The sequence below is a fragment of the Chanodichthys erythropterus genome, chromosome 7, assembly GCF_024489055.1.
Source record: "Chanodichthys erythropterus isolate Z2021 chromosome 7, ASM2448905v1, whole genome shotgun sequence".
Lineage (NCBI taxonomy): Eukaryota > Metazoa > Chordata > Actinopteri > Cypriniformes > Xenocyprididae > Chanodichthys > Chanodichthys erythropterus.
In genome coordinates, this window is record NC_090227.1 from 41,081,114 (window position 1) to 41,094,651 (window position 13,538).

General features: G+C 35.9%; 1 protein-coding gene across 2 annotated transcripts in view; it reads left to right on the plus strand.

Annotated features, from left to right (window-relative positions):
• Window positions 1-13,538, plus strand: part of LOC137023462 (protein jagged-1b) — a 74,003-nt gene that overhangs the window by 43,389 nt on the left and 17,076 nt on the right. For both annotated transcript variants that reach the window (XM_067390600.1, XM_067390601.1), the window contains exons 3-6: window positions 4,721-4,778; window positions 7,587-7,841; window positions 9,696-9,756; window positions 9,888-10,018. In XM_067390600.1, the coding sequence (XP_067246701.1) occupies window positions 4,721-4,778; window positions 7,587-7,841; window positions 9,696-9,756; window positions 9,888-10,018 (505 nt within the window). The remainder of the gene's footprint in view (window positions 1-4,720; window positions 4,779-7,586; window positions 7,842-9,695; window positions 9,757-9,887; window positions 10,019-13,538) is intronic.

Consider the following 13,538-nt stretch of genomic DNA (forward strand, 5'->3'; position numbering starts at 1 on the left):
CAGTCTGGGATTTGAGGCTGTTTATTCTAATTTGGAGCTGGATATCTAAGACTTGTGTATGTGTGTGTGTGAGGGTGTCAAACACAGTTTGAGTGGTCTGGATTATCTCATTGCAGGAGGCTGAGAGAGGTCTCCAGGGCCTGAGAGGGGACCACTGTAGATGGACATTTTTGTTTGTGTGTCTGAGAAATTAGCCTTTGTTCTGGTTGTTTATTTAAGGGTGTGGGTGCTGTGAATGTTTCAAGCTTGTTAGGGCTCTAAGGGCATGCTGTGTGTGTGTGTGAATGGAAAAGAAAGAGTATAATGCTGGTTGTTATTTTTGAGTGTGCTGTTAAGGAGAGCAATTGTGGAAGGCTTTAACTCATCTGAGTGAGCAAGATTGAGTGTGTGTGTGTGTGTGTGTGTGTGTGTGTGTGTGTGTGTGTGTGTGTGTGTGTGTGTGTGTGTGCTTTTACAACACAAATCATCTCTGGAATTATAAAGTGCAAATGTGGTTTCATCTCAGTGCTGCCTTTGTCTCTGAAGGGGCCATTAAGCATGTAAAACATGTCTGTTTACATTGTGTAATGACTGTTAGCTTATTATATGAAACATTTATTAGACGCTTAGCGTTAGCTGACACATACCTGTCATACTGCTGTCCAAGAGGAAATCTGAGATTAAGGGCCCTATTATGGAGTCAAATTAATGCCTTAAAGTTTTGCACAAAAATAAAGTTTTGCATAACACAAAAAAGAATTGAGCTATAAAAAAATGTTTTGCAAACAAAAATAAAGAATTGCAAAGGAAAATAAAATATTGAGCGGAAAAAAAATAAGTTTTGCAAACAAAAATAATAAATTGCAAAATAAAATAAAGTAGTGCAAAAATAAAAATATAATCAATTACAAAAATCAATGACAGCTGTAATCCTATTTTATCTTTGCCACATATTTTTCATGCTCAAACCTACAAAATCATTTGTAACGCTCATTTTATTCTGCGTTTCAGTCAAGCGTGCGCTCACGATACCGGTTTTCTTTTGCGCTGCACTTTTCTGTGCGGATCTCTTTATGGCACTGGTTTGACGTGGGGGTGGAGTCAAGAAACGGGGGCACGCCCCCGCGAAATACATTGGAAGGGAACGTAATCGGCGACAGGTGAAATAATTCTTTGACATGGTGAAAAATAATGCATGGTTTGTTTTTGTTGGTTTGTTTAGCATATGTTGTCACCGATTACGACCCCCTCCAATGCATTTCTTATAGTAATATGACCCGTTGCGCTCTGTCTCACTGCCTGTATCCACTTTTGTGTCCTTAAACATTCGTTTTTTGGGGTCGACTGCTTATAAAAACGTATTTCTGTTTTTTTTTTTAGCTTGTTAGCTGTACACCTTGTCACACAGCAGCTTTTAGGCATTGTTCTGTTTATTGTAATGAGTCAGAAAAGACAAGAAGGCAGCCTCACGCAATACAAAGTCAATGGAGACTGTTGGATTGTTTGTCCCCCGGTGGGCGTGGTTTTCAGATTATAATAAATGCGCTCTGTCTCTATGCTTGATCTGATCTGGGTAGCGTTTCCCAAAAGTTGATCGTAGCTCCATTGGTTTCCAAAAGCTTATGATGCTTTTGGGAAACGCTGCCCTGTTCTGTTGCGATCTGCGTCTCCTGCCGATGACGTGTTTCGCGGGGGCGTGCCCCCGTTTCTTGACTCCACCCCCACGTCAAACCAGTGCCATAAAGAGATCCGCACAGAAAAGTGCAGCGCAAAAGAAAACCGGTATCGTGAGCGCACGCTTGACTGAAACACAGAATAAAATGAGCTTTGCAAATGATTTAGTAGGTTTGAGCATGAAAAATATGTGGCAAAGATAAAATAGGATTGATCAGCTGTCATTGATTTTTGTAATTGATTATATTTTTATTGTTGCACTACTTTATTTTATTTTGCAATTTATTATTTTTGTTTGCAAAACTTATTTTTTTTCCACTCAATATTTTATTTTCCTTTGCAATTCTTTATTTTTGTTTGCAAAACATTTTTTTATAGCTCAATTCTTTTTTGTGTTTTACAAAACTTTATTTTTGTGCAAAACTTTAAGGCATTAATTTGACTCCATACCCTATCATACAGTCAGTGCAATGCGACGGCAGGCGCGACGCAAGTGTTTTTTTTTGCAAGTTTGCTAGTTTTTTGCTAGTGCGTCCATGTTGTTTACATAGCAAATGCACTCGTGTCCATCTGTTCACCCATGGGCGTGCTGGTCTAAAACGAGATGTGTTCAGGTGCATTGTTGGCGTGTTGCTATTTTGAGGCAAATGAAAATTACTGCATTTAAAGGGTGCGTTAGTAATATGCACCTATAGGCGGGTGCACTACACGAGTACACTCTGTTTGTCACACACACACACACGGACGTGCAGCAGCACACTGAAACATTCAAATATTCAAAGTAGTGGCAATCAAGCAACTGCCATCGTGATATGCTAATAGATATATGAGTGCTAATTCTTACAATCTAGTGACAAAAATGTACATAGAAAAGCTTTTATCATTTGAGCTGCGGCAGTTTAAGTCGTTAAGTATTGTGTGCTGTTGAAACAGGAATACAACTGTGAAGCTCAAGCTCTGTTGTGTGTGTGTGCTTCAGTGCAAGATGCTTTTTCAGCCATTCTTCTTCATCTCAGTCAGTCAGTCATTCAATCACTGAATCATCTTCTCTCAACCCTTAACACCACTTTTATCAAGCTCCCTCACTCCTGCCTATCGTCATGTCTTCTCCTCCGTCCCTCACTTCTCTCCTCGGGTGGGCACTTATGAGACAGGCGTGACTGCACATCCACACTGCCTTTTAGAGTTTCGTTACCCAGAATGCTGCAGCTGTGTCATTTGCATGGCAGGGTTTGGACCTCTCACTGGAGAACGAGAGTGTGGCTTTGAATTATTCATTTAGAAGAACAGAGAGGATGAAGAAAATTGTCCTCTTCTCTTTTTTTCGTTCTCCCTGTCTGTCTTTTTCTACTCGTTGATGCTCTCATGAGTTTGTCAGCCCCTCCTTTAAATCACATTGTGATGTTATGGCCGCATGTTCAATGGTGTTTGAAGTACTCTATTTGTTTTAAGTACTCATTGTCTGGGGATGATGGGTACTGTATTTAGTGACTGCAGACAGGCTTGGTCTCAGTGCTACTACTGCAAATCAATAGTGACATTCTTCTGTTTTCAGGGTTTTCTGTTGTTGTTTTCAGTGTCACCTTCTGTTCCCCCACTGGACTTTAGAGATATATAAGGAAAAAAGAGCTCAAACCATGAGATCCAATAGCAAATTTCAGCCTAGTACAAATGAAGAGCACATCACAAACAATTTCACATCTGTATTGTATTAGTGATGCTTGCTACAGCATTTATATTGCTTATACTTTGAACAAACACCTAACCCTTGTAAAAACCCTTTAGAATACTTTTATTATTACAGAAATAATATACTTTAAAAGAAGTTCAACTATTTTTAACCCACTTTATATTGTTACAGTGTTGATAGTATATGTACATGAGCAATGTTTACTCTTTCTCCACGTTACCTGGATTGAGAAATTTGCGTTTATTTGTTAGAAAATATGGTAAAAAAAATGTTTTTGGTTGTGACATTTTCTCCGTATTTATGATTCTTTATCCACTGCCCACAACGCACTGGATCCTTCCCTCACTTGCGCTAAACGTTTACTCTTTGAATTCTTGCATCCGGGAACAATGCAAGTTGGCACCATTAAAAGTTTGCTAAGAAGTATTTCCTACTAAAGCAAGGTAGTATTTGACTCTGGTAAGTGTATCCATAGTAGACTGTGGGAGGGGCCTTGGACGGCAACATGCCCAGTGCATTATGGGTGTTAAAGTTTTCCTACCTATTTGGCAAAATGGAAGAAAACAGCCTTTTTTCTCTATTTTCTCTAGTCAGGTAGCACCGATTTAAATTTTTTTTTGCCTTTCTACAGTATAGGCAGACAATTTTTACGAAAATACAATGCAGGTTGGGTGGATTGGACATGCCAAATTGGCCGTAGGTGTGAATGCGTGTGTGTGTAGGTCCCAAGCCATGTAATGGGGAGGGTTGGGGAAAGACCTGGCAATCTACCATGGAAAAAACATTGCCAAGAGAATTCATGGACAGTCTCTCGCGTATGGCGAGAGATGGCCATAAAATCACCAAGAGTTGGATACGACTGAAATGTAGATAGATAGATAGACAGACAGACACTTATACTTTAATGCCATTTCTTTTGAAACATGTCATGTATTTAAATATATTTGTACTATAATTACAAATTTGTAATGCTGAAGTTGCAATTTAGTACATTTAAAATATATATCAAGTGTACTTTGTGGCCTTTTATTTCATTAATATATTATCTAGGAGTACAGTTTTTTTAAATATGCTTTTAAGATTTCAAGCACAGTACAAGTTCACATTCAGTACTATTAAACAAACTTCTCAAATCGTGTGACATATTGTGGAGAGGTGTACTGTTACTTTTCTAAGTGATCTGACTTTTTATGTGATTGATGATTAAATGGAAATTAAATTAATGCAATGAAAAACTCAGACTCTGCACTGAATTATGTGATTTATACTGCATTTGTGCTGCATTTTTACTCAATAATTCCATCACAATGTGTTGTGTACATGTAGCAATATAAAATACACTGACATGCATTTCCTTGTTTATTTTCTTTTGTCTAGAAATCGTTTTCTCTGGTGATCGAGGCTCTGGATCATGACAATGAAACATCAGAGGCAGGTATGATGATACGTGTGTGTGCAAGACTTAAAAAATAAAATCCATGGATCATATGTGTCCTCACAGAAACCATTTGTAGCAATATAACAGCACAGAGAAAGATAGAATGAAAAGGAGGACATCAGACAGCCGATCCGTATTTACCCCTCATGCTGTCTTCTGGGGATTACTAGAGAACAGAGTAATGCACAGGGTCAGTCTCCATGACTCTTTCATTTCCTGTGTTGCTTTCTGATTGTTTCTCCTTATAATTGAAGAAAAGCTCCATGACTGAAAATATGTTGCTGGATTTTGCACACACACACACACACACACTCAGGCGCAATGATTATGTCCTTTAATGAATAAATTAGACACATGTGCATGCTTCAGACAGTGCTGAGATACATTTTAATCATTTGGATATTGCCGCTTCATTTTCATAAATACTTAAACTTAATTTGTTACACAAACATGCATGCACATCTACTTCTCTCATCTCCTTTTTGTCCTTCTTGTCTTCTCTTTTATTATAATTTTCTTTTCTTCCCTTTTGTTTCTTTTCTAAATCTCTCTCCATTTCTCATTCTCACTGCCCTCTAGCTCCTGTCATGTCTTTTCATTTACTTTACCCATCCCTTCTCTTGTTCATTGGATTTACAGCTTGTCTCTGGTGAGGTGAGGCTTAGGTGTGCTGATCCAGGAGTCTAAATGACGGGAGTTTGGATCTATAGAGCCGTTTTTTCCTGCCAGCTCTGGATTATAATGCAGCTGTATTATATCTGGTTTCCGAGTGCCGTATAGCTTTAACAGTCTTCAGCGAAGTCCGTCCTGACCCATTATGTCTTTGAAAAAGACTTTGTGAGAGAAAATGAGAGCGGGAGAGGCAAGGATACAATGTTGTTCAGTTTCCCATTTATTTTATCATCTTCTGTCCGGCGGGTGGTGCGCCATTCAGAATTGAATGAAGAATGAATTTAAATTGCAATTCCTGAATTTTAACTGAGCAAACATGATGGAAAATTATTATTATCTAAGGAAGTATATTTGAAATGGATTAAAAATCAAATACATTCACATGAATTACCCATGAACACATTTTCTTATAAAAGAATATGGCTGTTTAATTGTTTTGATATCAAATATTTGAAGATTGCGTTTTTTTTTACATGTGCGTAAGCAATGCTTCTATCACTTTCTGCTTCTTCTTTGCCTGTGTTTTGATCCATAGATTCTGTACAATTTCAGAAGATGCGTAATAGTGCCTCTTACTGTAGAACAGTGAAAACATGGATTGCTGGAAAATTCCGTCAATGCAGGGAAGCGTTGTGTCATAAATGATGGAAAATTCTGTTAATGCGGGAAAGCATTGTGTCATAAATTATGGAAAATTCTTATCATTAATGACAGACGGCAGCAGGTTTATTAGGCTGCTGTCACTTTAAGACCGAATGCGTGGATCCAATATACTGTTACACATGCGTTTTCTTTCTCAACTGATTACATTCACTTGAGACAAAACTGACTGTGTTTACAAGGATATTTTGACTTAATTTTATGTGTATTTGTCCGTTCAAGCGCAAAAAGACGCAAAAGAGAACATTATATGAGAGGTGGCTTTTTGTGCATGCACTTTGGATGTGTGTGCAGCACAGAAAACAGCATGCGGGTGCTGAATTGAGTTCTCTTTTACGTCTTCTTGCACTTGAATGGTAAAATGCACACAGAGGAATCGATGGTGGAATCTAAATTTACGGTTCTTGGAAATTTGGAAGCAGTTCTAAAATGGAACCTGTTCTTGATACCCAAACCTAATGATGAATTCTAAATGTTGCTCAATCCTGGTTCTGTACAGATATATATGTGCACCCTCTCTTATTATTCAACCACCCTCTAAATCCAAATGTTTTCCTCTCTAAAGGGTTTGATGGATGTTGTGTGATAGTTATCTTACATTGCCGAGTGAGAAATCAGACTTATGTTCATGTAAATTTATGTGCCTGAACATGTCAGTGATAAACTGTGATCAAGGTTTTCTGCATGAGTGCAGCTCTGCTGTAGTCATTTACATCTGTAATGGATTGTAGTGGAATGATGTTTAAATGGACCACAGCACTAATTACTGACTGTGCTTAAACTGCAGTCCATTAACAGAGGAGGACGAGACTATCACATCTAGATTTGTGTGTGTGTGTGTGTGTGTGTGTGTGTGTGTGTGTGTGTGTGTGTGTGTGTGTGTGTGTGTGTGTGTGTGTGTGTGTGTGTGTGTGTGTGTGTGTGTGTGTGTGTGTGTGTGTGTGAAAATTATGCCTTAAGGGTCCAAATATTTTTTGGGGTTATTGTGTGCGGTTGATGTTTATTTTGATTAAGTGCGTGGGGTTGCTAGGATAACTTATCTGTGTTTGAACACCTTTGCTCTTCCCTGTTTTCATTCCTTTGTTTTTAAGCCCAGATGATCTCATCTATTAGGCAAGTTTTCTTTCTTTATCTTTCTTTCTAGAGTGCTTTTTGATAGATAATGCACTATATGTAACAGTATTCCAGATGAGGCAAGCTAACAGTCTCTCTGGGAAACCTCTGGTAAACCAGGAACAAAAGGGACTTACTTATTTACTTTACTTAATGGTTGGCCATGTACTTCCATTGTAAGTGCTTTAGTGTAACAAAAGTCAAATTGAGTTGTTGACAGTGCTTAAATTATATAGAACAGTCCTTTAAGGCCCTGTCACACTCTTGCTGGACCAAGTTTTTCCATGAAAAAAAAACATGAGAAAAGTTGTTGTTTTTATTTTATTTTATTTTACTCTCTCTGTCTGTTGCCCCCCTCAGGTCGGGAGGAATTAATAGAGCGAGTGCTGCTTTCCTCGATGCTGAACCCAGGTGAGCAGTGGCAGGTGTTCCGCAATCACGGTCGCACGTTCACTCTGGACTACCGCCTGCGATTCCGCTGTGATACCAATTACTACGGCCCACTCTGCAACAAACTCTGTCGGGCACGAGATGACTTTTTTGGCCATTTTGACTGTGATCCTTCCGGAATTAAGGTGTGTAAGGAGGGCTGGACTGGACCAGAGTGCAGACAGGGTGAGTGGGACCAGCACATTTTCACACATGTTACAATACAAATACAAATTCATTATTACATTAATTTATGATATAATAATAAATTATATTGCAAATGTAGGTGTACAAATTCATACAAATTCATCATACAAATTAATTATTATTATATTATATTATTATTATAATGCAAATGTAGGTGTATGAATTCATACAAATTCATTGTTATATTATATTATATTATATTATATTATATTATATTATATTATATTATATTATATTATATTATATTATATTATATTATATTATATTATATTATATTATATTATATTATATTATATTATATTATATTATATTATATTATTATAATGCAAATGTAGGTGTACAAATTTATACAAATTCATTATATTATCTTAATTTATGATATAATAATAAATTATATTGCAAATGTAGGTGTACAAATTCATACAAATTCATCATACAAATTAATTATTATTATATTATATTATTATTATAATGCAAATGTAGGTGTATGAATTCATACAAATTCATTGTTATATTATATTATATTATATTATATTATATTATATTATATTATATTATATTATATTATATTATATTATATTATATTATATTATATTATATTATATTATATTATATTATATTATATTATTATAATGCAAATGTAGGTGTACAAATTTATACAAATTCATTATATTATCTTAATTTATGATATTATAATAAATTATATTGCAAATGTAGGTGTACAAATGCATACAAATTCATCATACAAATTAATTATTAATATATTATATTATATTATATTATATTATATTATATTATATTATATTATATTATATTATATTATATTATATTATATTATATTATATTATATTATATTATATTATATTATAATGCAAATGTAGGTTTACAAATTCATACAAATTAATTATTATATTATATTATATAATATTATATAATATTATATTATATTATATTATATTATATTATATTATATTATATTATATTATATTATATTATATTATATTATATTATATTATATTATATTATATTATATTATATTATATTATATTATATAGCAAATGTAGGTTTCCTTACTAATATGCATGTCATATATGTTCAATGGTGGCTGATACAGGAAATTACAAACAAACAGGACAAAAGCAGAAGCTTTTCTGATAATAATGGCAGACAACAACATAAGCTGAAGAGGAAATGATTTGTAACATTTTATTTGTCAAGTTAAGTAGCAACATACATCAAATGGGGCCAAAGGTCAAATGAGGACTGATTGACAAACCTCACAATTACACATTCAATTATTCTGTCTTTACATGACAATAGGATCTATGTTGAATGTCACATGAACAAACAGGAAAACAGGTCTCATCGCATCTGTTTGTCAGAGAAAGTGTTAACAGCAGTGAACTGACGACAATATCTGTGGACTTTTACATAACCCATATTAGACTTCAGCAACAGGATTATTTATTCAGATGCTTTTCCAACATTCCATAGAGGTCAAATCGGTTTTCCAGCAGAGAATGACTTAAGAGAGAGAGAAATTTGTCCCCTGAAAGTGCACCTCCTAACTGATCAGGAAGAGCCCCTGTTACCACCATATCCTAAATCAAATCATTGAGCCTTATGTTAACAATAGTTGAGCAAGAGAAGCATCACATCATGACTGGCTGCATTTAGCAAATGGATTACGTGTCCAAAGTCTCTTTATTTGTCTAATTTAGCTTGCATTATGAGTGTTATGAAAATGATCCTCTGCACTTGTAAGATGACTATAGTTGATTATTTTGATCATCATATCATATCTGAATAAACCTTCTTTATGCATCCTTCTAGCGGTGTGTAAGCAGGGATGCCATATAGAGCACGGTTCCTGTGATCTGCCCGGAGATTGCAAGTGAGTTTCAGAAATATAACACCCTGTCTACAAACTCCTCAGAGCGCTGATGCATGCCATATTCAGTACCTGCTTGATTTTGTGTCCTTTTCTCACTTCCTGTCTGTTGTAACCTCTCTCTATCTCTGTAGGTGTCATTATGGCTGGAAGGGTGATCTGTGCGATGAGTGCGAGACGTTTCCTGGGTGTGATCATGGCACTTGCACCGAACCCTGGAAGTGTGTGTGTGACACAAATTGGGGTGGCCTGCTCTGTGACAAAGGTGAGATGCAAGCTGGGTAAAAATGTGTGGATGATACTAGCTGTAATATATGCACATATTTAAAGACAGCAGACAAAGGCAAGTTTCTGCACTCGTCTCACACTGGAGGAGATTATGCATCACGCAACGTTCACTTAACACCGACCAACAGATGAAAGCTTGATGAAGAGAAACCCATTGGTTAAAAATTTACTTTTTTTTTTTTTTTTTTAATCTTTTTTTTTTTCTCAGTAGGAAAGGTGTCATTTAAGCGGCTCCTAAAGTAATAATTAACAATTTTTACAACAGAAGTGATTCAATCAAAAAACAACTTTAGTTCGATAATAATTTTCCTGTTGTCACTGTGAAGCTGCTTTGAAACAATATGTGTTGTGAAAAGCGCTATATAAATGAAGATGATTTGACATGACTTATTATGCAATTATTATTAAAATTTTTATTATCAACAAAATTAATAATAAAACTATTTTTTTAAAGATTCTCTTCTGCTCACCAAGGCTGTATTTACTTGATCAAAAATATAATGAAAACAGTAATATTGTGAAATAGTATTACAATTTAGAACAACTATTTTCTATTTTAATATATTTTATAAAATAATTTATTCCTGTGGTGTAAAATCATTCCAATAAGCTGATTTGGTGCTCAAGAAACTTTTATTATTATTATTATTATTATTATTAATGTTGGAAAACTGCTTCATATTTTTCTGGATAATGTAACAATTTCTTTTAGGATTCTTTGAGGAATAGAAAGTTAAAAATAACAGCATTTATTTGAAATTGAAATCTTTTGTGACATTATACAAACCCGATTCCAAAAAAGTTGGGACACTGTACAAATTGTAAATAAAAAAGGAATGCAATAATTTACAAATCTCATGAACTTATATTTTTATTCAAAATAGAATATAGATAACATATTAAATGTTGAAAGTGAGACATTTTGAAATTTCATGCCAAATATTGGCTCATTTTGGATTTCATGAGAGCTACACATTCCAAAAAAGTTGGGACAGGTAGCAATAAGAGGCCAGAAAAGTTAAATGTACATATAAGGAACAGCTGGAGGACCAATTTGCAACTTATTAGGTTAATTGGCAACATGATTGGGTATAAAAAGAGCCTCTCAGAGTGGCAGTCTCTCAGAAGTCAAGATGGGCAGAGGATCACCAATTCCCCCAATGCTGCGGTGAAAAATAGTGGAGCAATATCAGAAAGGAGTTTCTCAGAGAAAAACTGCAAAGAGTTTGAAGTTATCATCATCTACAGTGTATAATATCATCCAAAGATTCAGAGAATCTGGAACAATCTCTGTGCGTAAGGGTCAAGGCCGGAAAACCATACTGGATGCCCGTGATCTTCGGGCCCTTAGACGGCACTGGATCACATACAGGAATGCTACTGTAATGGAAATCACAACATGGGCTCAGGAATACTTCCAGAAAACATTGTCGGTGGTGAACAAAATCCATCGTGCCATTCGCCGTTGCCGGTTAAAACTCTATAGGTCAAAAAAGAAGCCATATCTAAACATGATCCAGAAGCGCAGGCATTTTCTCTGGGCCAAGGCTCATTTAAAATGGACTGTGGCAAAGTGGAAAACTGTTCTGTGGTCAGACGAATCAAAATTTGAAGTTCTTTTTGGATAACTGGGACGCCATGTCATCCGGACTAAAGAGGACAAGGACAACCCGAGTTGTTATCAGCGCTCAGTTCAGAAGCCTGCATCTCTGATGGTATGGGGTTGCATGAGTGCGTGTGGCATGGGCAGCTTACACATCTGGAAAGGCACCATCAATGCTGAAAGGTATATCCAAGTTCTAGAACAACATATGCTCCCATCCAGACGTCGTCTCTTTCAGGGAAGACCTTGCATTTTCCAACATGACAATGCCAGACCACATACTGCATCAATTACAACATCATGGCTGCGTAGAAGAAGGATGCGGGTACTGAAATGGCCAGCCTGCAGTCCAGATCTTTCACCCATAGAAAACATTTGGTGCATCATAAAGAGGAAGATGCGACAAAGAAGACCTAAGACAGTTGAGCAACTAGAAGCCTGTATTAGACAAGAATGGGACAACATTCATATTCCTAAACTTGAGCAACTTGTCTCCTCAGTCCCCAGATATTTGCAGACTGTTATAAAAAGAAGAGGGGATGCCACACAGTGGTAAACATGGCCTTGTCCCAACTTTTTTGAGATGTGTTGATGCCATGAAATTTAAAATCAACTTATTTTTCCCTTAAAATTATACATTTTCTCAGTTTAAACATTTGATATGTAATCTATGTTGTATTCTGAATAAAATATTGAAATTTGAAACTTCCACATCATTGCATTCTGTTTTTATACACAATCTGTACAGTGTCCCAACTTTTTTGGAATCGGGTTTGTAAATGTCTTTACTGTCACTTTTGACCAATTTAATGCATCCTTGCTAAATAAAAGTATTCTTTTTACTGATCCCACACTTGTGAATGGTATTGTAAAATGAATAAAATTAATCATGAAAAAAGACTTGTTTATAATTAAAATAATTTTATTTCAGACAGGTGAGGATAATAAAGTGGCTGGAGTCGCTCTGTTGCTCGTCAGAAATACCTGACAGATGTCATTAAAACAGGAAAACACTTTATTATTTATCTGAAACTCTGTCTGCTTGTCAATCATTTTGTGCAGGATTGCTGACAACACCATGTCTGTCATGTTATTGCAGGGCAGGGTTTGGAGAGAAGTTGAAGTTGAAAAAAATAAACCTTAATGGGGTTTATAAAATGAACAGTGGCGGCAGGGAAGAACAGCTTACCAAAAATTTTGAGGTGAAAATGGCAGGATGATATGATGTTAAAGGGTTAGTTTACCCAAAAATGAAGGTGGGGATTTGTCAGGTGTAAGATGATGGTCTTGGGTAAACAGAACTTAAGCCAGGCACTTTTTTGGAGGTGGAGGCTAAACAGGCTCTTACCATTCATCGGTTATGTTACATATGAATATAGCACTGTCATACCCACACTTACACCCACACACCCACAAACACACACACACACACACACACACAGGAATAAACATATGCAGATAGATGAATCAAGGTCATAGAACTGTAAATACGAGCTTGATCTCAGTGCCTTTCTCTATCTCTCTCTCACACACACACACACACACACACAGACTCTCTAAACTCAGATCTCAGGAGCCAGTCCTGCATCATTTTCCATCATAGTGCTGGTTTTAATTTGTGTCTATTTGTATGTTGTGGTTGTAATTCTTCCAGTTAAGCATGCTTTTGTGTTGTGGGTAAATCTTCAGGAAACAATCCATTTGTGTGTAACTCGTCCCCTCAAGCATGACCTTGTAGGAATTCTTGGTTAGATTTTGTATGATTTATGAAACAAACTACATTTATACAATGTCTAGGCTGTCAAACTCGATTTGTGTCTAGACCAAACTGGCATTTTGTGTAACCCCATGAATCTGAGCTTGAAATTATTGTTTAAAAAAAAAACATTTTCCT